Raw genomic sequence first — 21,758 nt, 5'->3', positions numbered from 1 at the left:
CACTTCCCATTTTCTAGTGATTAATTGGAGATAAGAGTCTCACAGCTTTTTAGTGCTGGCTTAGAACTGCGATCCTTAGATCTCAGCCTCCTGAGTAGCTAGGCGTGAGCCCCTGCACCCAGCAGAATTTTTTTTTTTTGCCAGTCCTGGGCTTGAGCTCAGGGCCTGAGCACTGTCTTTGGACTTTCTCAAGGCTAGAGCTCTACCACTTGAGCCTCAGCACCACTTCCGGCTTTTTTCTATGTATGTGGTACCGAGGAATCGAACCCGGGTCTTCATGCATGCTAGGCAAGCACTTTAACCACTAGGCCAAACTCCCGGCCCCAGCAGCAGAATTTTTTTTTTACAGAAACTAGAAGTCTAAACCAGGTACCAATGGCTCTTACCTCTATTCCTAGCTACTCAGGAGGCTGAGATCTGAGCACTGGTTAGAAGCCAGCCTGGGTAGGAAAGTCTGTGAGACTTGAAGTAGAGCTGTAGATCAAGTGGTAGAGCACTAGTCTTCAGCGAAAGAAGCTTAGGCCTAGCACCCAGGCCTGTAGGTCTAGACAAAAAACAACAACAAAAAAAAAAACGCTTCCTATGGGAGGAATCTGAGGTGGCACAAACCTGTCAAGATCCCTTCATACTGTGGTATTTGCCTTCCATTTTCTATTTGAATGAAATTCATTTCCTACCTTGGACATGGATCTGAGCTTCCATTTCCTCCTTCAGTCTTCCCACCAGTGACATGGTGCTGAGAACAGACTAGAGATACAAAAGTCAAGGCTGTCCGCCTCTCTTGATAGTCTCTATTTCTCCAACTTAATTAAAACATTTCTTTTCGATAAATGAAGATGTTCATGAAAACAAGGAGCAAAGGATTGCCAGCTAATAAAGATAACTCCATCTTCAGTTTATTCTCTACCTGTGTGTTCCTTCCTGACCAGTTCGTTTGATTATAATGGACAATATGGAGAAAAATCTGGAAAGAGCAGGTCTTCAAATGTCAGTGAGGAGTAGAGCCCCAACTTCCGCAGGGAGTTTTTGTGTACTTACTGGCTTTGTGAAGTGACCCTATCTTTGTGAAGTGCCTGTACTGTCCCCTGAGGCACACACAAGAGTGTGACAATGTATTTGCTACTGTCACCACAGCTGCTCCCTGGGACTCTCAAAGTGAGCAGGAAGGCTGACATTGGAGGTAGGGAAACCAGATGTTGCTCTGAGCTGTGCTGGGCTACAATGCTTACTGCCAGCTGAGGATCCACCTGGATACTCTGGCTCCTAAGTTCAGATAGAGAAAGATGGGAAGTCTTAAAGCATCATGGTGTGGAGACCGGAATTGTTTGGTTTGTCTTATTTTAAAATGAGCTTTCCAGCCTGGGGGCGTGGGGTGGCACATGCCTGTAATCCCAGTGCTGAGGCAGGAGGATTGTGAGTTCAAGATCAGCCTATTCTGTCAGCTGCTCCTTCCTTAGTGCTCAGATGAACACTGGGAATTCAGTTGTCTGTTCTTACTGTGCCAAATTTTCAAGTGCCTTTGGCACTTTCTCACAAGGAGTACCAGCTGGGTCACTCTGATCCAAAGTATTTGAGCCACAATTGGTTTGCATTCTCTCGGGTTATAGAGTATTTGCATAGGTGTAATACTTTGAGAGGGGCCCAGGTCTAAACATGCGATTCATTTATGTGTCATACACACCTTATGTATGTAGCTCAAAGCTGGATTTTTGTTTTCATGACAATACTGAAGTTTGAACTTGGGGCCTTGAACTTGCTTCATTTTGCTTGCTTGGCTGACACTCTACCATTTGAACATTGCTTCCAGCCAGGCATTTTGTTGCCTAGCTGGAGATGGAGTCTCAAGGAGTTTTCTGCCTGGGCTGGTTTTGAACCATGGTCCTCCAGATCTCAGCCTTCTTAGTAACTAGGATTATAGATGCTGAAGATGATATTATGCCATATTTTCCATTTTGTGCATGAAACAGTTTGTGTACATGGAAGCTGCCTTTTGTGACAGTGTGTCAGTGCACTGAGTTTCACAGTATGGGCATTGCAGAATTGTGGGTTTTTGTTTTTTTTTTTACCAGTCCTGGGGCTTGAACTCAGGGCCTGATCACTGTCCTTGAGCTTTTTCAAGGCTAGAGCCCTACCACTTGAGCCACAAAACCACTTCAAGCTTTTACTATGTATGTGGTACCAGGGTATCAATGATAACCTGGGTCTTTGTGCATGTTAAGCAAGCGCTCTACCACTAGGCCAAACTCCCAGCCATCATGATTTTTGAATTGCAGATGGAAATGTTCACCCTGGGTTGGCAGGGCCTTCCTGTGAATTTACCTTTAGGGAAGGGTAATCTGAAGGTAACTTACAGAGAGAAAGATTAAGTTCAGTTTTAGTACATGTGTATTTGCTTTGGGTGCAGGATTTGTGGCTCTGGTAGCCTTTTGCTTTTGCATTGACTATGTAATTCTGTGCAATTTACTTGGTGGTCTGTCATGTCTTTTGGGGGGGAAGGAGGAGGTCATAGGGCTTGAACTCAGGGCCTAGGCCCTGTCCCTGAGCTCATTTGCTCAAGGCTATTGCTCTACCACTTTGAGCCACAGCACCACTTGTGGTTTTCTGGTGGTTAATTGGAGATAAGGGTCTCAAAGACTTTCCTGTCCATGCTAACTTTGAACCACGATCCTCAGATCTCAGCTACCTCGGTATATAGGATTACAGACTTGAGCCACAAGCACTCAGCTGAGATTAGAGTCTTATTCGGCAGCTCATTCTGGAAATGCAGCCAAGCTAGACCTGTGTCATATGCACCTGTCATCACTACTCCTTTGCTGAGTGTCTGCTACTTGCTGGACCTGTCATTAGTTGCTGGGCACAGTCTCTGGGGCACCAGGCAGTGGGGATGCCTAGGAGGACCTTGGAAAAAAACACAGATGAGGGACTGGGAGTTTGGCCTAGTGGTAGAGTGCTTGCCTAGCATGCACGAAGACCCAGGTTTGATTCCTCGGTACCACACACATAGAGAAAGCCAGAAGTGGTGCTGTGGCCCACATGGTAGAGCTCTAGCCTTAAGAAAGCCCAAGGACAGTGCAAGGCCTGAGTTCAAGCTCAGGACTGGCAAAGAAAAAAAAAAGAGATGACTAAAACGACTGTACTCTTTGTGAGTGCTTTTACTCAGTGCTTTGGTAATGTGGTGGATATTCTGTCCACCATTCAATGAAATTTGGTTTCACATTCCTGATTTTTTTTTGAGAGTCCTAGGACTTGAACTCAGGGCCTGGGCTCTGTTTTTATGCTTTCTCAAGGCTCTACCACTTGAGCCACAGCACTACTTCTGGCTTTTTTTTGCCAGTCCTGGGGCTTGAACTCAGGGTCTGAGCACTGTTCTTGGGCTTTCACAAGGCCAGCATTCTACCACTTGAGCCACAGCACCATTTCCGGCTTTTTCTATGTTTGCGGTACTGAGGAATTGAACCTGGTTCTTCATGCATTCTAGGCAAGAACTCTACCACTGGGCCACACTCTTAGCCTCAAATGAGTTTTTAAGGGATATTTCCTTGAATAATATGAAGTATCCTGTGTGTGTGTGTGTGTGTGTGTGTGTGTGTGTGTGTGTGTGTGTGTGTGTGTGTGTGTGTATGTGTCTGTGTGTGTCTGTGTCTGTGTCTGTGTCTGATGGTATTGGGACTTGAACTTAGGACCAGCGCACACTCCCCCCTTCAAGGCTGCCATTCTCTCACTTGAGCCATAGATCTACTTCTGGTTCTTGTGGTGGTTAATTGGAGATAAAAAGAGTCAGATTTTTTTTTTTGGTGGGGAGGAGGCTGGCTTCAAACTAGGATCCTCAGATCTTAGCTTCCTGAGAAGCTAGTATTACAAGAATGAGCCACCAGTGTGTGGCTGAAGCATCTATTTGTAAATCTATAAACTTCCTAGGTTCTTGCTTGCTGGGTTGAGATCTGTTGGTTATATGGCCCACAGGGCATTTCTAATGGCTCTTTCAGGATTTGGTACTTCTTGGGACCATTTTCATGGGGGAACCATGCAGGGTTCAGTTCAGAACCCCTCTGCTACTTGGGGCCTGGTCCATGCTGGAGCTGCTATGTGATCTCAAGTGTTTGACGGTGGAGTTGTTCTGTGTGTTATTGAGATGATCTGGATGGCCACAGAACAATGCCAAGGTTATCCTGATTGGTCAGCTGGCCTGTCATGGAGCAGTAGGGCTGGTGTTTGTGGTTCCTTCTGCTGTGCCAGAAGAGATCACAGCTTCAGCAGAGGGTGCCTGTACAGGTAGAGGAAGTAGCCCACACTGTGGGACTTGCATAAACCCAGGTGATACACTAGTTGACAAACAAAGTCATGATCTAGTAATTCCTTTTGATTTTCAATCTTGCTTTTTTTTCTCTGCTAATGCAGGTGCCACGTTTGAGGAAATAAACCAGCACTGGGACTGGCTGGAACAGAACCTCCTCCACACCTTGTCTGTGTTTGATAATAAAGATGACATTGCCAGCTTTGTCAAAGGGAAGGTGAAGGTAGGTCCCTGGAGACTGGTATTCTGTCTCCTGATATCCTTCTCGAAATGTCATAAACAGCCTTCTCCATATTAACTCCATGTTTGGGCTGAGTGTTTAGTCTGAGTTCCATGTCTTACCTAGTAAATCTTGTAAAATTGAAGTCGGACAGAATATGTTGGGAATAGTGAGGATCAGACTGCATTTTTCAGGCCTTTTTACAGAAGCCTTTTTTGTCTTGGTTTGAGAAAACTGAAATGTTGATTTGTTTTTTATAGTACATTCTTTGATTTCTGAAATTAGTCATTCTCAACTTTTTCACAGCTGGGACATCTTGTTATTTTTGTTTGACTGAGTGCTTTGCTTCTGCTAATAATAGATGTTTATTTAATTTCAGTTGTTACTTTTTGGTTATGGGGCTTGAACTCAGGGCCTGGTCACTGTTCCTGAGCTTTTTTGCTCAAGGCTGGTCCTGTGCCACTTGAGCAACAGCTTCACTTCTGACTTTTTGGTGGTTAATTAGAGATGAGAGACTCACAGACTCTGCTGTTCTGGGCTTGTTTTAAACTTTGATCCTCAGATCTCTATAGGCATCCTGAGTAGAATTAATAGGCATGAGCCACAGGCTTTCAGATATTTATTCTTTTTTTATTAAAGAATTTATTAACATTGATTTTTTATATCATATTTCAAATGACATGTTAAACAAGTATTCAGGAAGGGAATCTTTATGTACAATCACTGGCACTTAGATTTTAGAACATAATCAAAATTAGGCTGAGGGTTTGTATGTCATAGATACATATTAATCTATGCAATAAAACATTATGTCTGTAGAGTCGTAAGTTTTTATGTCTGTGTACGTGTGTTTATATTTCCAATACCATGTCCATAGCATTGGGTACACAAACATTGAGTCCTTGCTTTTGTACTGTTAGCTATTTATTCTTTAAATATGTTAATTAGCCAGGTGATGGTAATTCACATCCGTAATCCTGGCTATTCAGGAGGCTGAGATCTGAAGATCAGGATTCAAAGAAAATCTCAGGCAGAAAAGCTCATGAGACTTTTATCGTCAAGAACAGTGCTCAGACCCTGAGTTCAAACCGTAAAAACTTCAATTTCACTATAATTAAGTTGTCAGGGACAGTGGCTTGAGGAAGAGAGGGAGATAAGTGGCAACACTTGTGCTGTATCGTAAATATACTTCACAAAACATCTTGTCTATACCTATCTAATGTACATCTAATGTACATCATTAAATAACATTAAGAAAAGTGAAGGCAGGTGAGCTGATGGCTCAGGCCTATAATCCTAGCTACTTACAGGAGCAGAAATGGAGGAGTGAGGTCCAAAGCCAGCCCAAGCAGAAAAGTCTGTTAGATGCCACTTCCATTCTAGCAATAAGTTAGGCTAGAGTCATGGCTCCAGTGGTAGAGTGATCAAGCAAGCTGAGTAAAAGTACAAGGTTCTGTGTTCAATCTCTGGTGCTGGAAGAAAAGAAAAGACATAGCAAATGAAAATGAAAATTCATCTGGATGGTGGTGGTTCACGCCTGTAATCCTGGCTGCTCAAGAGGCTGAGATCTGATGACCTTGATTCAAAGCCAGCCCAGGCACCAAAAGTCCTTGAGACTCTTATCTCCAATTAACTGCCAGAAAACAAAGTGGCGCTGTGGCTCAAGTGGTAGGGCTTGAGCTGAAGAGCACATAAACAGAGCCTAGGCCCAGAGTTCAAGCCCAGAACCTACAAAGGAATAACAAATAAAAAACAAACAATAAAACAGGAAAAAGGGAGAAAAAATTGATTTAGGTTTATTTGAAAATAAATAAATCACATTATTTCAATGTCAATGCTGGGTTTGATTTCTAAAAATAACGCTGTACAGTGAAAGTTGGATGATGCTCCCTAAAAATGTCCTTGTTTTACAGAACACAAGCTTTCAAGAGAAAGAAGGTTCTGTTACTTTAAAAAAAGAGCAGAGCTGTGTGTGGTGGCTCATGCCTATAATCCTAGCTACTCAGGAGGCTGAGATCTGAGGATCATGGTTCAAAGCCAGCCCGGGCACTAAAGACTAAAAGACTCATATTTCCAATTAACTACTAGAAAACTGGAAATGGCACTGTGGCTCAAGGGGTAAGGCAGTAGCCTTGAGCTGAAGAGCTCAGCACCCAGGCTGAGTTCAAGCCCCATGACAGACAAAAAAAAGTCAGGTGTGTAAGGCTCCAGGTAAATGTTTGCAGGGAGGTGCCTTCAACTAGACTCCCCAGGATAGGGACTCAGAATTCATGTTTTGCAACCAGGAATTTCTCACATTCTAAGCCCTCCCACTCTTCTCCCCTCCCTCCCCCCAGGAAGGATCCTGTCTTTATCTGTTATTATTATCAAGCAATTATGTAGTCAGATTCTTTGTGTCCTGCCCTTCTGGTCTGCTTACGCTAAGGGCTGTGGAAGTACCTGTGCCCAGATACCTTTGTCTCATATTTTTGCTTTATATTTGAAGATGATAGAATACATAGTGGCAGTGAAGAATATTTGGGCTTTATAGGGCTTATTTTTGAACATGATAAGACTTTTGTTAGTGTTGTTAAAAGATTAACTTCCTAAAAAATTCTTTTGGTGTTAAGGTTTGGACTCAGGGCCTTTTGCTTGCTGAGCTTGATAGCTTGGCTGGTGCTCTACCACTGAAGCCACACATTCAGGTGGCTTTTTGCTGGTTAATTGCAGAGGAGAGTCTAGACTGGCTTTGAGCTTTGAACCTCCATGTCTGTTTCCTGAATGACCAGGATTACACAAGCACAAGCCATTGGTATTTGGCTAAAAGTTTTAACTCACAGATCGGTAATTCTCTAGAGTTGCTCTAGTGAGTGCATTGAATTCACATGCAGCAGTCAGTTATCAGGCTCTCAGAACTTTTGTGTCAGTTTGCTTTCAAAACACCTAAGATTATTAATTTATTAAAAGAAATGTTATTTTGGCTCACAGTTTTGCAGGTGTGGACCATGACTGGTTGAGCCCCTTGCTTTGGACATGATGGTAGGGAAGTTTGGCAGAGTAACAGAGCATCTCATAGGGTGGCCAGGGAGCAAGGCAAGAGAAAGGGGCTGGGCTCCAAATCCCTTTCAAAGGCATGCTCCATGACCTAAAGTCCACCCATTAGCTCCCACTTGTACTACCTCCCAATCCCACCAGCCCTGGGGACCACACCTTCATCACATGGGACTTTGAGGGACATTTAAGGTCCAAACTGGGTCATCCCTGAAGAGAGGAACAGGAATGCCATTAAAATCCCTCTGCTGGTTAGTGGTGGAATGAAAATTGGGGTGCTTTATGGAAGCAGTACCCATCCATTCTCCCTGCTAACCATCCCCACCCTCTGCACCTTCCATTGTCCGTCTCACTGGCTAAGGGACCACCTTGTTTCTGTGCTCAGGCTCTGATTGCCGAGGAGACCAGTAGCAGGCTTGCGGAGCAGGAGGAGGACCCGGAGAAGTTCCGAGAAGCCCTGGTGAAGTTTGAGGCCAGGTTCAACTTCCCTGAGGCAGAGAAGCTGGTCACCTTCTATTCCTGCTGCTGCTGGAAGGGCCGGGTGCCTCGCCAGGGATGGCTCTACCTCAGCATCAACCACCTCTGCTTCTACTCCTTCTTCCTGGGCAAGGAACGTAAGTGTGGCAAGCAGTACCCATGCTTTACATCCTCTGTCAACCATGAGCACATGCTTAGCCTTGCTTACAAAGAAGCCATCAGTGAAATTTCACAACAAACAAGATGTAAATAAATGGAATGGCTGAGATGAAAGCAAGGGATAGATGATTAATTTCCAAATGATTTGTGCAGTTGTTTATTTTTTGCCAGTCCTGGGCTTGAACTCAGAGCCTAGGCACTGTCCCTGAGCTGTTTTTGCTCAAGGCTAGCACTCTACCACTTAAGCCACAGCACCACTTCTGGCTTTTTCTGTGTATGTGATACTGAGGAATCAAACCCAAAGCTTCATGCAAACTAGGCAAGCACTTTACCACTAAGCCACATTCCCAGCCCTTGTGCAGTTATTTATGCTTAATTGCATATGCTCTTACTATTAAAACTGAGATCCTAAGGCTAAATCAGGGGGTAGAGGATTTCCACTTGTTAATTCAGTCACTGGCTCTTGTGTGCAAAGTACAGATACAAAGTATAGAGAAAGGAGATTTGTGACGTACACAGGCCACAGGAAGACAGTACTGTATCTTCAGCCATCTTCAAGGTACAGACATGAGCTGTAGGGTTGTTTGTTTGTTTTGGGGGGGTGTGCCATGGGGCTTGAACCTGGCCTGGGCATTGTCCCTGAGCTCTTCAGCTCAGGGCTACTGCCCTACCCTTGAGCCAATCCCCACTTCCTGTTTTCTAGAGATTGATTGGAGATAAGAGTCTCAGGTCTTGTACCTGGGCTGGCTTTGAACCTTGGTTCTCAGATCTCATCCTCCTGAGTAGCTAGGATTACAGACATGAGCCATCTGTGCCGGCAGGAGCTGTAGGTTTAAATAAAGAACTGCGGTCAGGGGAGAGAGTTCTGCCTAATGATTGAGCAGTCTCAAGTCCTAGTCCTGGCCTGGTTGACCTGATCTTTGTTCTGTGAGTTTCCATAATAGTTGTTCTAGCAGTCTTCTTCTGAGGGAAGCAGACAGACTGCTACTGGCTGTCCTGAGATATTTTGACTGTCTTCTTCCTTTGGGCCAATCTCTGTCATCTCTCCTTGTACATATGTTACTCAAGTTAGATCCTGTTCTTCCTGGAACAAGGTGAACAAGGTGAGCGCAAGGTAACTGCAGGAGTGAATGGCTTCCATTCAAGGTCACAGAGGCAAAGTAGAGGCAGAGTGCCTAAACTTTTGGCCTGACTTCCAGTAACTTGTGGAGCTCACCTACCTCTTACACTATTGTGGGAACGGTGGGGGGGGGTCTTAATTTGGAAAGAGGTCATTTTTTTCCCTGCTCCCTTATGATGTATTTCTGCCGACGTCACTTCAAATAACTACTGCAAGGTCTTTACTGTTGGTGATTTCTGTGACTCTTTTAGAGTAAGATGCATTCCTGGTTTGTTAGTACATGGAGGCCATTTTTAAATGCCCATCCCAGATGGATGCATAGCTATGCACATATCTGGATGCTTCTAGAAAGCATCTGCAGGACCCACCAGAGTTCTAGGCCCTGATTGACTTCTCACATGTTTGTTTGGTGACATGTATGGTCTTAAGCAGGTGAAATAGTCAGTTGTAGATGTTTGAAAAGCTATTCCCATTAAAATTGCTCCCAGAGGGCTGGCTGCATGACCCAGTGGTAGAGCACCTGAGGCTCTGAGTTCAAATCCCAGTACTGCAGTAATTTCTGCTGTGGTTGTTGGTTTTTGTTTTTGTTGGTCATGAGGCTTGAACTCAGGGCCTGGGCATTATTCCTGAGCATTTGTACTCAAGGCTAGTGTTCTTGCACTTTGAGGCAAAATACCACTTCATTTCCTGTTTTGGTTGTGGTGGTGTTGTTTTAACATGGTGTTTTCTTCTCTTTTTGCCTCATTATGATGCTCTGAACACACACCCAATTTGCATAGGCCCTCTCTCTCCCTTGGAATGTGCCCTGACCTAACCTTTGCCAGCCAGCCTTTTTTTTTTTTTGGTGGGTCATGGGGCTTGAACTCTGGGACTGGGCACTGTCCCTGAGCTCTTCAGCTCAAGGCTACCGCCCTACCCCTGAACCACAGTCCCACTTCCCCATTTTCTAGTGATTAATTGGAGATAAAGAGTCTCACAGTCTTTAGTGCCAGGGCTGGCTTTGAACTGTGATCCTCAGATCTCAGTCTCCTGAGTAGCTAAGATTACAGGTGTGAGCCACTGTCCCCGGCCACTAGCCTTCATTTTCCTTCTGAAATGCTTCTCAAAATAAACGCCTGATTTTTCCAACCTCTACCTATGCTTAGCCTGTTAGGAAACTCCTATTGTCTTCAGAGCCCCATTCTAAGTTTATCATCTCCAGGAAGCCTTCAGTAAGTCCCAGATAACTTGTATCATATTTATGTTTCTGTTCTGGCTTCTGTCAAGCCTGCGGTTGCCTGGTTGCTTGTTGAATGTTTTTCCTATTTGAGCTTCTCACATGTGAGGCTCTTCACAAAGCATGTGTGTAATAAACTTAGTTGCTAATAGTGTGTGGCTATGCCTGTATGTGTGCATGTGTGTGAATGTGTTAAGGCTTTATGTGAAAACATCTAGAAGTTTATTGTTAAGACTAACATAGAAACAGAACATTTAAAGCCAACCAGATCTGAGGATCATGGTTTATAGCTAACCTTGGGGCCAGGAAAGTCTGTAAAACTTTATCTCCAACTGACCACCAGAAAACCAGAAGTAGAGCTGTGACTCGAAATGGAAGAGGAACAGCCTTGAGTAGAAAATTTTAGGGACAATGCCCAGGCACTGAATTCAATCCCCATGACTGAAAAAAAAATATTTAAAAGCCTGAAAGAAGTACTGCAAAACAAATAAAAACCAATAGTAGGTAAAATCATTCCCTACTTAAGAAAGGACACAACTTTTTTTTTTTGACAGATACCAATGATTATAAGTAACCCTAGATGTTTTAGGATGTCAGTCCTTGGAACAACTGATTTTCCATACTTTAGTTTTTAGATATATATGTATCTGATAAAGCAGCCATCAGATAACATGTAATTCTCCCTCTTTACACTCATTTAGCATCCTTGCTATCACGTTATCAGAAATCTTTAAAAAATCATTTATAGTGTATTAACTTACATTTTAAAGAGGCATATCTTGTTGTGTTAAGTTGGCCCTAAACTTCTAGGGCTCAAGAGACCTTCCCATTTCCACCTCCAGAGTAGTTGTGCCCAGTTGTATAGTTCACTTTCATAAGTGTTTCATAAAAGCTGCTTGTATTCTATCTTTGAAGCCTAACAACTGTGTGTTTCTCTATGAAAACATGAAGAATCCTTCCAGATATTTGGTTCTATTACCTTGCCCCACGAATCCTGGTTTTGGAGCCAGAATTTGTGTGGGTTGAAAAACTTTTACATGACTGTTAAAATATCTTCTTAGAAAGTTTATAGATTGCTGACCTGGTATCCTAGAATGAGCTTTCCTCAGTAGCCATAGTCGAGTCTATGCTCTCTCCCTTACCAGACATTTGCATTGTATCTGGAGGAAAGCTTTCGAATGTTGCTTGCTGACGAGCTCCAGTTAAATGGTAGAATACACACTCACCTTTTTTCTCTTGCAGTTAAGCTTGTGATCCCATGGGTTGATATCCAGAAGTTGGAAAGAACATCCAACGTCTTCCTGACAGACACCATCCGGATCATCACGCAGAACAAGGAGCGTGACTTTTCTATGTTTCTGAACCTGGATGAAGTGTTTAGGATCATGGAGCAGCTAGCTGATGTGACCCTCCGGAGGCTGCTGGATAATGAGGTGTTTGATCTGGATCCTGACCTGCAGGAGCCCAGCCAGATCACCAAGAGGTAGAGCTTTGCTCTTTTAGTGTCCCTCAGAGTTCAGGGGACTCAGGTCTCATTTCCCTGTGCTTTTGATGGCCTTAATTACAGTGGAGTGGTTCCAGGATCTCTGCACCCACCGTACCCTGTGGATGCTAAGGTTTCTTCTATAAATGATGTTGGATGTGACCTGTATTCTCCATTTCCAGCTGACTTACAATGAAATGGAATATACGTACTTGTGTAATACTGGTTGTTATACTGTGTTATTCAGAAAACAACAAAACATCAGGAAAAAAGACTGCATTTATAGTTTTTTCCTGCTGGGTTGATGGATGGTTGATTGAATCCAAAGATCCAGACTTTATGAACACAGAAAGCTACACAAAAGGGTTTTGGAATTCAGGGCTTTACATTCTCCACTTACTTGCTCAGGCTTAGTACCTTACCCCTTGAGCCATGCTTCTTACCTGGCTTTTTGCTGGTTCATTGGAGATGGAGTCTTGCAGACTTTTCTGCTTCCCACTATAATCCTCCAGATCTCAGCTTCCCAAGTAGCTAGTATTGTAATGGTGAGCCACAGGCACACAGCTAGACATGAAGTTTATAGTTGCCCTTAAGGATTCATCCAGATTTTAAGTTGTTAATCTTGATAGAGATAACATTTTGATGTGATTATTACTTATATCCTTTAGCCAGCAGGCTTTTATTTATGGATCCAGTTCCCATTTTTCAGATATTTCAAACTTGATATTCGTAAAAAGTGAAAGCATGGCTCAAGTGGTAGAGTACCAGTGATGAAGGAAAAATCTAAGCAAGAGCTGGAGGCCCCTGTGTTTAAACTCTGATACTGGTGAGGGAGAGAGAGAGAGGGAGGGGTGAGAGGAGAGAGAGAACCTTCCAGAACATATAATACAGGTCTCATCATGATAGTAGTGTACATAAACCCAGGACCTTTTGCATGCTAGACACATACTCTACCTCTGAGCATTCTGGTACATTAAAATACTTTGTAGACAAAAGTTTTGGGGCTAGCTGAATTTATTTTGATGCTAATTTGACAACAAATATGTTGATATTGTTTACAATTTGACCCCAATTGATCCTAGTCATGGAGAATTGTATGGTTATTGCTTCAGCTGTCACTTAAGTTCATCTGAACTTCAGAGGATAGTAAAAGAGCTTATGGATCATGACTAAATGGATAATAATGGCAAACTGTACTGTAAGAAAGGTGTTGAGAAACAAGTTACAATAAAATGATGCCTGGATAGATATGCTAGAAATACTTAAAGAAACCCTTCCTACTATTTGAATACTTCCAATCATTAAGCCTGAATCAAAGCCTGGCATCTGTTTTAATAGCTTGCCGAAGGCTGGCACTTTACCACTTGAGCTATGTTTCCAGTTTAGCTTTTTGCTGTTTTTTTTATTATTATTATTACAAGGTGTTGGAAAAGCTTAAAATTATTAACTGGCCATTTAAAGGCATAGGCGATTTTATTACAAACTAGCCTGGGAATTGGATACAGATGACTGGAGTTGAATAGTGCATTAACTTTGAGGCCTTTCGAGATGATCCCTCACTGGGTAGAAGGAAATTACTGTTTTTTGTTTGTTTGTTTGTTTGTGCCAGTCCTGGGCTTGAGCTCAGGGCCTGAGCACTATCCTTGGACTTTCTCAAGGCTAGAGCTTTACCACTTGAGCCTCAGCACCACTTCTGGCTTTTTTTCTATGTATGTGGTACCGAGGAATCGAACCTGGGTCTTCATGCATGCTAGGCAAGTACTTTACCACTGTGCCGAACTCCCGACCCTGAAATTACTGTACTCAAGGCTAGTCTCTTTAGTCTCTTTGTAAGCTATTTGGTGTGTTTTGATAGTGCTGGGGTTGGCACTAAGGGCCTTACAAGTGGGCTAGGCAGGTGCTCACTGCTGAATTACGCCTCCAGCTACTTTGCACTAGTACACACTGTTACCTTCAAGTTCTTCTATTGAGATGGAGACTCAGATTGTTTTGTTTTGATTTCCCCAAACTGACTTGAAACCATGATCCTACCAATTTTAAATTCTGGAATTTAAGCTGGAATGACAGACACATGCCAACATGCCCAGTTATGGGTTGTGAAGGGAGTCTCATGATCTTTTCTATCTGGGCTGGTATGGAATCTTGAGCCCCCTGTTCTTAATCTCCAAAGTATCTAAGATTACAGGTGTGAGTTACTAACATCCAACTCTTCTTTCAAAAATTGTCAATGACTAGTTTTATTTATTTATTTTTTTTAACCAGTCATGGGACTTGAACTCTGGGCCTGAGCACTGTACCTGAACCTCTCTGTGTTCAAGACATTTACTGGTTGTTTTGAAACCTGTCTCCTGGATGTTCCTGCAAAGACTTAATTCAATTTGTGATCTTCTAAATCTCAGTCTCTGAGTAGTTAGGATGATAGGTGTGAGCCACTGGTATTCCTGTTAAATGAAAGTTTTTGTTGTTGTTACATGCATATAACGATTATTTTTTTTTACCACTTTAACTCTTTAGGGATCGGTTGTGGGGCTTGAACTCAGAGCTAGGCATTCAGAGCTAGGCTGTCCCTGAGCCTCTTCGTGCTTAAGGCTACTGCTCTACCACTTGAGCCACCGTGCCACTTCCAGTTTTTGAGTGGTTAATGGGAGATAAGAGTCTCATAGGAACTTTTTAGCCTGAGCTGGCTTCGAACCATGGTCTCAGCTTCTTGAATAGCTAGAATCACAGATGTAAGCTATTGGCACCTGGCCATTTTAACTCTGTTTAAATGCATTCTAAGTGCATTCACATTGATGTGCAGCTACTACCATTGTGATTCTCCAGAACTCTTCTTAGGTTGCATAACTGAAAGTGCAGCCAGTAATACTCCCTATTTGGCCTTTCTCTAGCTTTTGGCAGACACTTTCCTATTCTATCTCTAGGAAGTTGGTTAAGTCCTTATGCAAGTGGAATCATATGGCATTGTCTTTTTGCAGATGGCTCATTTCACTTAGACTGATGTCCTCAAGACTTATCTGCGTGAAAGCATATGTAGAACTTCACTGCTTTCTTTAAGGCTGACTAATACTCCACCACATGTGGGCATTCCACTATCCAGATTATTTGTTTTCTGGCTGTTGCAAACAATATGATAAATATGGTTTACATATTTTTCCAAGCTTCTGCTTTTCATTCTTTTGAATATGTCCAAGGGGAAAATCATATAATAGTTACAATTTAAGATCCATTAGTTATTTAATTTTTAAAAGTAGATCTCTTCTAACGTTTCTCTGTGTTTTCCTTTTTCTTTTCTGGTCAGTCGTGGGGCTTGAACTCTGGGCCTGAGTATTGTCCCTGAGCTCTTCAGCTCAAGGTTACAACTCTACCACTTGAGCCACAGTGCCTCTTTCAGTTTTCTGGTGGTTAATTGGAGATAAGTCTCAGGGTCTTTGGTGTCTGAGCAGGCTTTGAACTGTGATCCTCAGAGCTCAGCCTCCTGAGTGAGGTGTGAGCCATAGGCACCCAGCGCTACCTTCTTTTTAACTGGATTGTATTGAAGATAATCAAGGGAAATGAGTAAAGCACAGATCTTGTGCTTTTGTGCAAAGCCATCAGGAAGAACAACTGAGAAAGTTGTGTGTGGCTGTGTGTATGCTCTGGTACTAGGGCTTGAACTCAGGGCCTAGACACTGTCTCTTAGCTGTTTTCATTCAAAGCTGTTCTACCACTTGAGCCACAGCTCCATACCTCCATTTCTGGCTTTTTTGCTGGTTAGTTGGAGATTAAAGTCCCACAGGCTTTCTTGCCTTGGCTGGCTTTGACCTGCAGTTCTCAGATCTCAGCCTCTTGAGTAGTTTAGGAGGTGAAAGTCTAATATATTTTCCATGGTTTGGGGTTGTCTCTGGTGATCAGAGCATTCCTGTTCTGGAAGGGGACCCCTGCAATCTGTTCTTTGGTTTTGTGATGCTGAGTGTCAGGTGCTAACTGGCCTGGTTGACAGTCTCTGGTTCTGTCTTTGGTGTCTGTTTTTGTTGTTGTTGTTGTTTATTTGTTTTTGTTTTTTGTGGTTGTTGTTTTGTTTTATTTTTTTTGGCTAGTCCCTGGTCTTGAACTCAGGGCCTGATTGCTGTCCTTGGGCTTTTCTCAAGGTTAGAGCTCTACCACTTAAGCTACACCACCATTTCTAGCCTTTTCTATGTATGTGGTACCGAGGAATCAAACGGGGTCTTTGTGCATGCTAGGCAAGCTACTCTACCTCTAGGCCAGCCACACTCCCTGACCCTGGTGTTTGTTTTAAAAAGATATCAACCTGGTATTGTGGAAGGCACACAGAATTTTTCTTATCTCTATGGTAGTTGGCATCCGAGTTCCTTTCACTACCTTACAAAGATTTGTTCAAAATGGAAAAAAGCCACCATTACAAAGCTCTGAAGAAACAGGTTCTATAAATGGCCAGGCAATGCCTGCCTAGATCTGGTTCCTATGTACCTGTGAATTGCCGCCACATTGTCTCAGGCAAGCAAAGGAGGCTAGCTAATAGCCTTAGCTGTGCTGGATATCAGGTAGGATGTGATCCAGCCCCACTTCTAGGTAGACATTTTTGAGTAGAAGTTAGAATGAAGAAGAAGCTCAAACTTCTCTAGCAACAAATTTCTGGTAAAATCATTGTGTGTTGGGGAGGGGGTCTATCAGTGTTGGCCATATTTGTTTATGCTCCAAAATTCAATGCAGTTCTGCCAGCTGCCCTACCTTTCCCCCACATGCTACCCTGGGAACTATTAGGAAGAAGAGAAGAAGAAAGTTGGGACAGAAAGGGTCTTTGGGTGGTTCAGGAGCCCATGAGTGACCAGACTCACCTTGGCACATGGATTCTTGCCCAGAGCTGTGACTTCCTCTCAAAGTGTAAGGCAAAGTTGCCAGCCCTTTGCCTGGCAGTTGTCATGGCAGGCAGCTTTTGTCGTGGAGACCATAGCCTGTGGGTGTAAACAGGTAATGACTCAGTGCCCTTGGCACTCTGCCAAGAGAGCCCAGGTCTGAAAGTTTAGGAAAACAGTCTTCCTAGCTCAGGCCCAGCCAGCAGTGCTGGAATGTCTCCCCTCCCCTCCCCTCTCCTCCTGTCTTCTTCCCTGTCCTGCCCTCAATCTAAGAGATTTCCAGCAGTGCTCTCTGAGGCCATGAGCCTGAGGACTTAGTTACCTGGTCTTGTTGTGCCTTTGGATCCTGGTTAGAGCCAGCCTTGGGCCTGTGTAGGTGAGGGAAAGAGGTGCCTTGTCACCTGGTATCTGTGCAATGAGTGAGGGTTGGCAGGACTTGGGACCCATTGTGGCCCAGCTTACCAGGTGCATAGGAGACCTGTGCCCTGGAATCCTTAGCATGTGTTATCATCAGTGCTTAGAGACAAGTGAGGGCTGGGAGGGACTTCCTGAAGTAATGGAGTGAGGAGGCTGATTCTGAATAAATTGGGAGAAAGGGTGAGAGAAGGTAGACAGCCTTATTTGGGGAGTAGGGATATTTAAAGAGCTGGTGGCCATGACTAAATTTGCCTAAATGCTCTTGACTAACTGCACCCTGAGAAAAGGCCAAGTGGTATTGTGTGTGGAACCTGTCTCTTGTGATACAAATGCCTTCTGGATTTTTAGGTCCATTTAACTTCTTCCTGCCAGGATCCACCCCTTCCTGCAGCCCTTGCTCTGTGTGTGTGTGTGTGTGTGTGTGTGTGTGTGTGTGTGTGTGTGTTCACTTCCCAGGCTTGTGACTCAAGCTGAACCCTGCTCTGGAGCAGGGCCACAGCTCTGGGCTCTGCAGCCCTACCTGTCCTCACCTTGCAAGGAAGCCCTTCTCCTCTCCCAGTCACCCCGCCTCCCCAGCCTTGGAGCTGTTGGACATTTACCACCAAGGTGACTGAAAGGTGAAGGCAGGAACTTCTTGTAACTTTAAAAGCCTCAGATACCATGTTGTTGAGGTCCTGGCTTCTTGGCACATCTGCTATCTGGATGGATTTCCAAGGAAACTGAGGCTTGCTCTCACGGGGCCCCAAGTGCTGGTGCTAGGCGAGCTTCCTGTCCTGTAGGGACCAGATACCACACTAGAGTGTCACTCTGCTGTTTGCTTAGGTGAATGGTGGTCACAGAAGAAACATGTTTGGAGTAAACTCATTTGAGGAATGAGCTGTTCTGAGTATACAGCTTTGAGTTTCCTCATCCATTTTTCTTAAAGGCTAGATCATTAGTTTTCAGCATTTCCCATCCATCCATCCATCCTCCTATCTACTCTGCTGGTACTGAAGCTTGAACTCAGGGCCTGAGCACTCATCTTTAGCTTTTTCACTTAAGCTGGCACTCTAGCACTTGAGCCACAGCTCCACCTCTAGTGTTTTAATGGTTAATTGTAGATAAGAGTCTTCATGGGCTTTTCTTCCTTGGCTGGCTTTGAACCACGATCCACAGATCTCAGCCTCTCAGATAGCTAAGATTATAGGTGTGATCCACTAGCACTTAGTAGCATTTTCTGCTTTCAAAGCATGAGACATCTGGCCTGGGGTGGCCATATAACTAAGAGCCACTCAGCAAAAACCTTTGGGTGCTTTATCAGGGGCTGCAGAAGACTGGAAGGGAAGGAGGTGTGGCTGGGGTGTCCTGTATCATTCATGAATGTGAAACCCTTGAATGCTGAGCTAACCTGGACACTTCATCTTCCCGGCCTGCTGGGGAAGCCTTTGGCCTAGAAGCAGCCTTGGGCTTGCTGGTATAGTCTCGCCCATGTATGTGGCCCAGGTGACTGGATGGAGTGACAGGTGGTATGTGAGTGGCTCTGGACCATTGGCTGGAAGGGAGGGGAGGACACCTCTCTCGTTTACATTTAAATGTGTTGGCATAGTTGCTCTTGGGAGCTTGATCATCCTGACTATCCCTTGCCTTGCTCTCTTGCCGGGGAACTTCTGGAGAGTTCACAATGCCTCTCCTCTCTCTTGTTCCCACTTCCACAGGCCACCGCCGCCACCATTCTCCTCCCCCCTTCCTCTTCTTATTAAATTCACATACTATCCATTCCATCACACAGTTTTCTGCAGTATTCATAGAACTGTGTACCCAACATTCAATATTATCACTTTTTATCACTTCCAGAATCTACCCCATGTTAAGGAGCATTGACTGATATTTCTCCTTTCCTCCAATCTCTGAGCCATCACTAGCTTGTTAGCTGCCTCTTGCCATTGCCTGATATGGATGTTTCCTCTTAGGTGAATGGAACAGTGTGTGACCTTTCTGTATCTACTTTCCTCAGGCACAATGCTTTCTGCCTCTCCCTGTCCTCACCTGCTTTGGCTATACACTATCTTCCTGATGACAGAGATAGACAGCACTTTGGTTTATCCATTCCATTGATGGACATTTGAGTAGCTCCTACTTTCTGGTTATTAGGACTAATACTGCTATAAAATTTATGAGCAAGTTTGTGAGTGGACTTAAGATCCCTTGGGGGTAGATAGTAGATATAGCTAGGAGTGAAATTTAGGGGTATATAGTTTTGGGGGGGGTTGGTGCTGGTACTTAGGGCCTTAGGCTCTATTTTCCACTCAAGGATGACACTCTACCACTTGAACCATAATTCCACTTTTGGCTTTTTGGTAGTTAATTGGAAGCCATAGGCTTTTTCCCCCCCTAAGCTGATTTGGAACTGTAGTCCTCAGATCTCAGCCTCCTGAGTAGCTAGGATTATAGGTGTGCACACCATTGCCTGATATCCTCTGACTTCCTGATACTTGGATTTCTTAGGTCATTTCTATGGAAATTCCTAGTGCTATTCAAACCAGGAAAATATGCTTACCTTGACCCGAGGCCCTCCAATCATTTCTGTGTGCAGACAACGTGCTCTGTTAGGAAATAGGAGCATGGGAGATAAACTAACTGCAGAACCACAACTCTGCATTTACTCAGCTCTCAGTTTGTGCCAGTAGGTTTGAAAGTGATTTTATGTATCCATTCACCCTTCCTGTCTCTTCCTTATTCTCTCTTGCTCGGCCTTCACCAGGGATCTAGAAGCCAGAGCACAGAATGAGTTCTTCCGGGCGTTCTTCAGGTTGCCGAGGAAGGAGAAGCTGCATGCGGTTGTGGACTGCTCCCTGTGGACACCCTTCAGTCGCTGCCACACTGTGGGCCGGATGTTTACCTCTGACAGCTACATCTGCTTTGCCAGCAGAGAAGATGGCTGCTGTAATGTTGTCCTTCCACTCCGAGAGGTAGGCTTTGCTTAACACTAGAGTTCTGAAGCTTCTAAAGTGTGGTGGCAAGTTCCTGCTCAGCTGTGGAGTGGCCTTCATGGTGATTGGCCTAACGGTGGTGGGAAGAAGTGTAAAAGGGAGATAGACAGGTAGCATGGAGGGAGTAGCCTGGCTCTCTTGTAGTAGCCCATCAGCTGGATCCTATGAAAACTTTATTAATCCCTTCTCAGGGCAATGCCTCCAGTGACCTAACCACTTCCACTTGGCCCACCTGTTATGGCCCACCACCTCTAATATTGCACTATTGGGGACCAACCATAGAACCAAGCGTGAGACACATTGGAGCCATATCCAATCTACAGCAACTAGAGATGCTGGCTTTGAGCTGGGGCAGAGCCTGAATTGGCTCATTCCGCATTTAGCTGTGGCTTTTCCTTTTGTTGCCTTGGCAACCTGAACTTTACCTAGAGGTGATGGGTATATACAGAGTATTCTAACCTCCACATGGTTGATAAAGCTGTTATTAAAAGCTGATAAAGCTGTTATTCATTCTTAGCAATGAAAGCTTTTCCTACAGCTTTTAGAAATGAATTGTCTTCCAGCGGCAAAAAAAAAGGAACCTATACAAACCTTTACATTTTGAAAATAAATGGCAAATTGCTTGGCTTTTATAATCTCCTAGAATTCCAGCTGAAAAACTAAACAATTATTTTAGTATGAATCAAATCTCCTTTTCAAAAAAAAAAAAACAAAACTGTAATTTTCTTCTTGGAACTAGGTGGGGAGCAAACTGTTTACTCCAAGTTCTGAGCAGCTGGGTCCTTCACAAATTTTTTTTTTTTTGCCAGTCCTGGGGCCTGAGCAATGTCATTGGGCTTTCTCAAGGCTAGAGCTCTACCACTTGAGCCACACCACCATTTCCGGCTTTTTCTGTATACATGATACTGAGGAATCAAACCTGGGTCTACATGCATGCTAGGCAAGCACTCTACCACTAAGGCAAACTCCCAGCCCCGCAGCTGGGTCCTTCAAAGTCAGGTATCCCTGTCTGTCCCTCAAGATGCAGAAATTTTGGCCACAGTGCCATTTCCAGCAATTTCTGAGTAGTTTATTAGAGATGAGTCTCACAGACTTTCCTGCCTGGCTTGCTTTGAACCACAGTCCTCAGCTCCCAGCCTCCTAAGTAGCTAAGATGACAGGGATGAGCCACCAGTGCCCAGTCAAATTCCTTTCTGAAGGCTGAATGGTATTCTGTTACCCTCCTGCATTGTAATTTGCCTACCCATTCTTCTGCTGATGGCTCTTCAGGGAGCAGCCACTTCCCTGTCACTATGGGTAATGCTACTTTGTACCTTTTCACCTTTGCCTTCTATTCTGGGGTATTTTCTTAATTTTGTAAATTTATTCATTTATTTTATGTTGGTCATGGGACTTGAACTTGGAACCACTCTGGTTTTGTGATGCTTAATTGGAGATAAAAGTCTGACAGATTGGGCCGGGAGTTTGGCCTAGTGGTTAAAGTGCTTGCCTAGCATGCATGAAGACCTGGTTCGATTCCT

At 44.0% G+C, this 21,758-nt stretch overlaps 1 protein-coding gene across 1 annotated transcript in view; it reads left to right on the top strand.

The window, feature by feature from the left end:
* The window catches only part of Tbc1d8 (TBC1 domain family member 8), a 110,980-nt gene that overhangs the window by 63,846 nt on the left and 25,376 nt on the right, over positions 1-21,758 (top strand). The window contains exons 3-6 of the mRNA XM_090336517.1: positions 4,399-4,517; positions 7,930-8,158; positions 11,759-11,999; positions 20,010-20,217. Coding sequence (XP_090192643.1) covers positions 4,399-4,517; positions 7,930-8,158; positions 11,759-11,999; positions 20,010-20,217 — 797 coding nt within the window. The remainder of the gene's footprint in view (positions 1-4,398; positions 4,518-7,929; positions 8,159-11,758; positions 12,000-20,009; positions 20,218-21,758) is intronic.

The sequence above is a fragment of the Megascapheus bottae genome, chromosome 7 (assembly GCF_031878675.1).
Source record: "Megascapheus bottae isolate mThoBot1 chromosome 7, mThoBot2.hap1, whole genome shotgun sequence".
Lineage (NCBI taxonomy): Eukaryota > Metazoa > Chordata > Mammalia > Rodentia > Geomyidae > Megascapheus > Megascapheus bottae.
The sequence above is the reverse complement of the archived record's forward strand: the minus strand, read 5'-3'. Positions and strand labels throughout refer to the sequence as shown.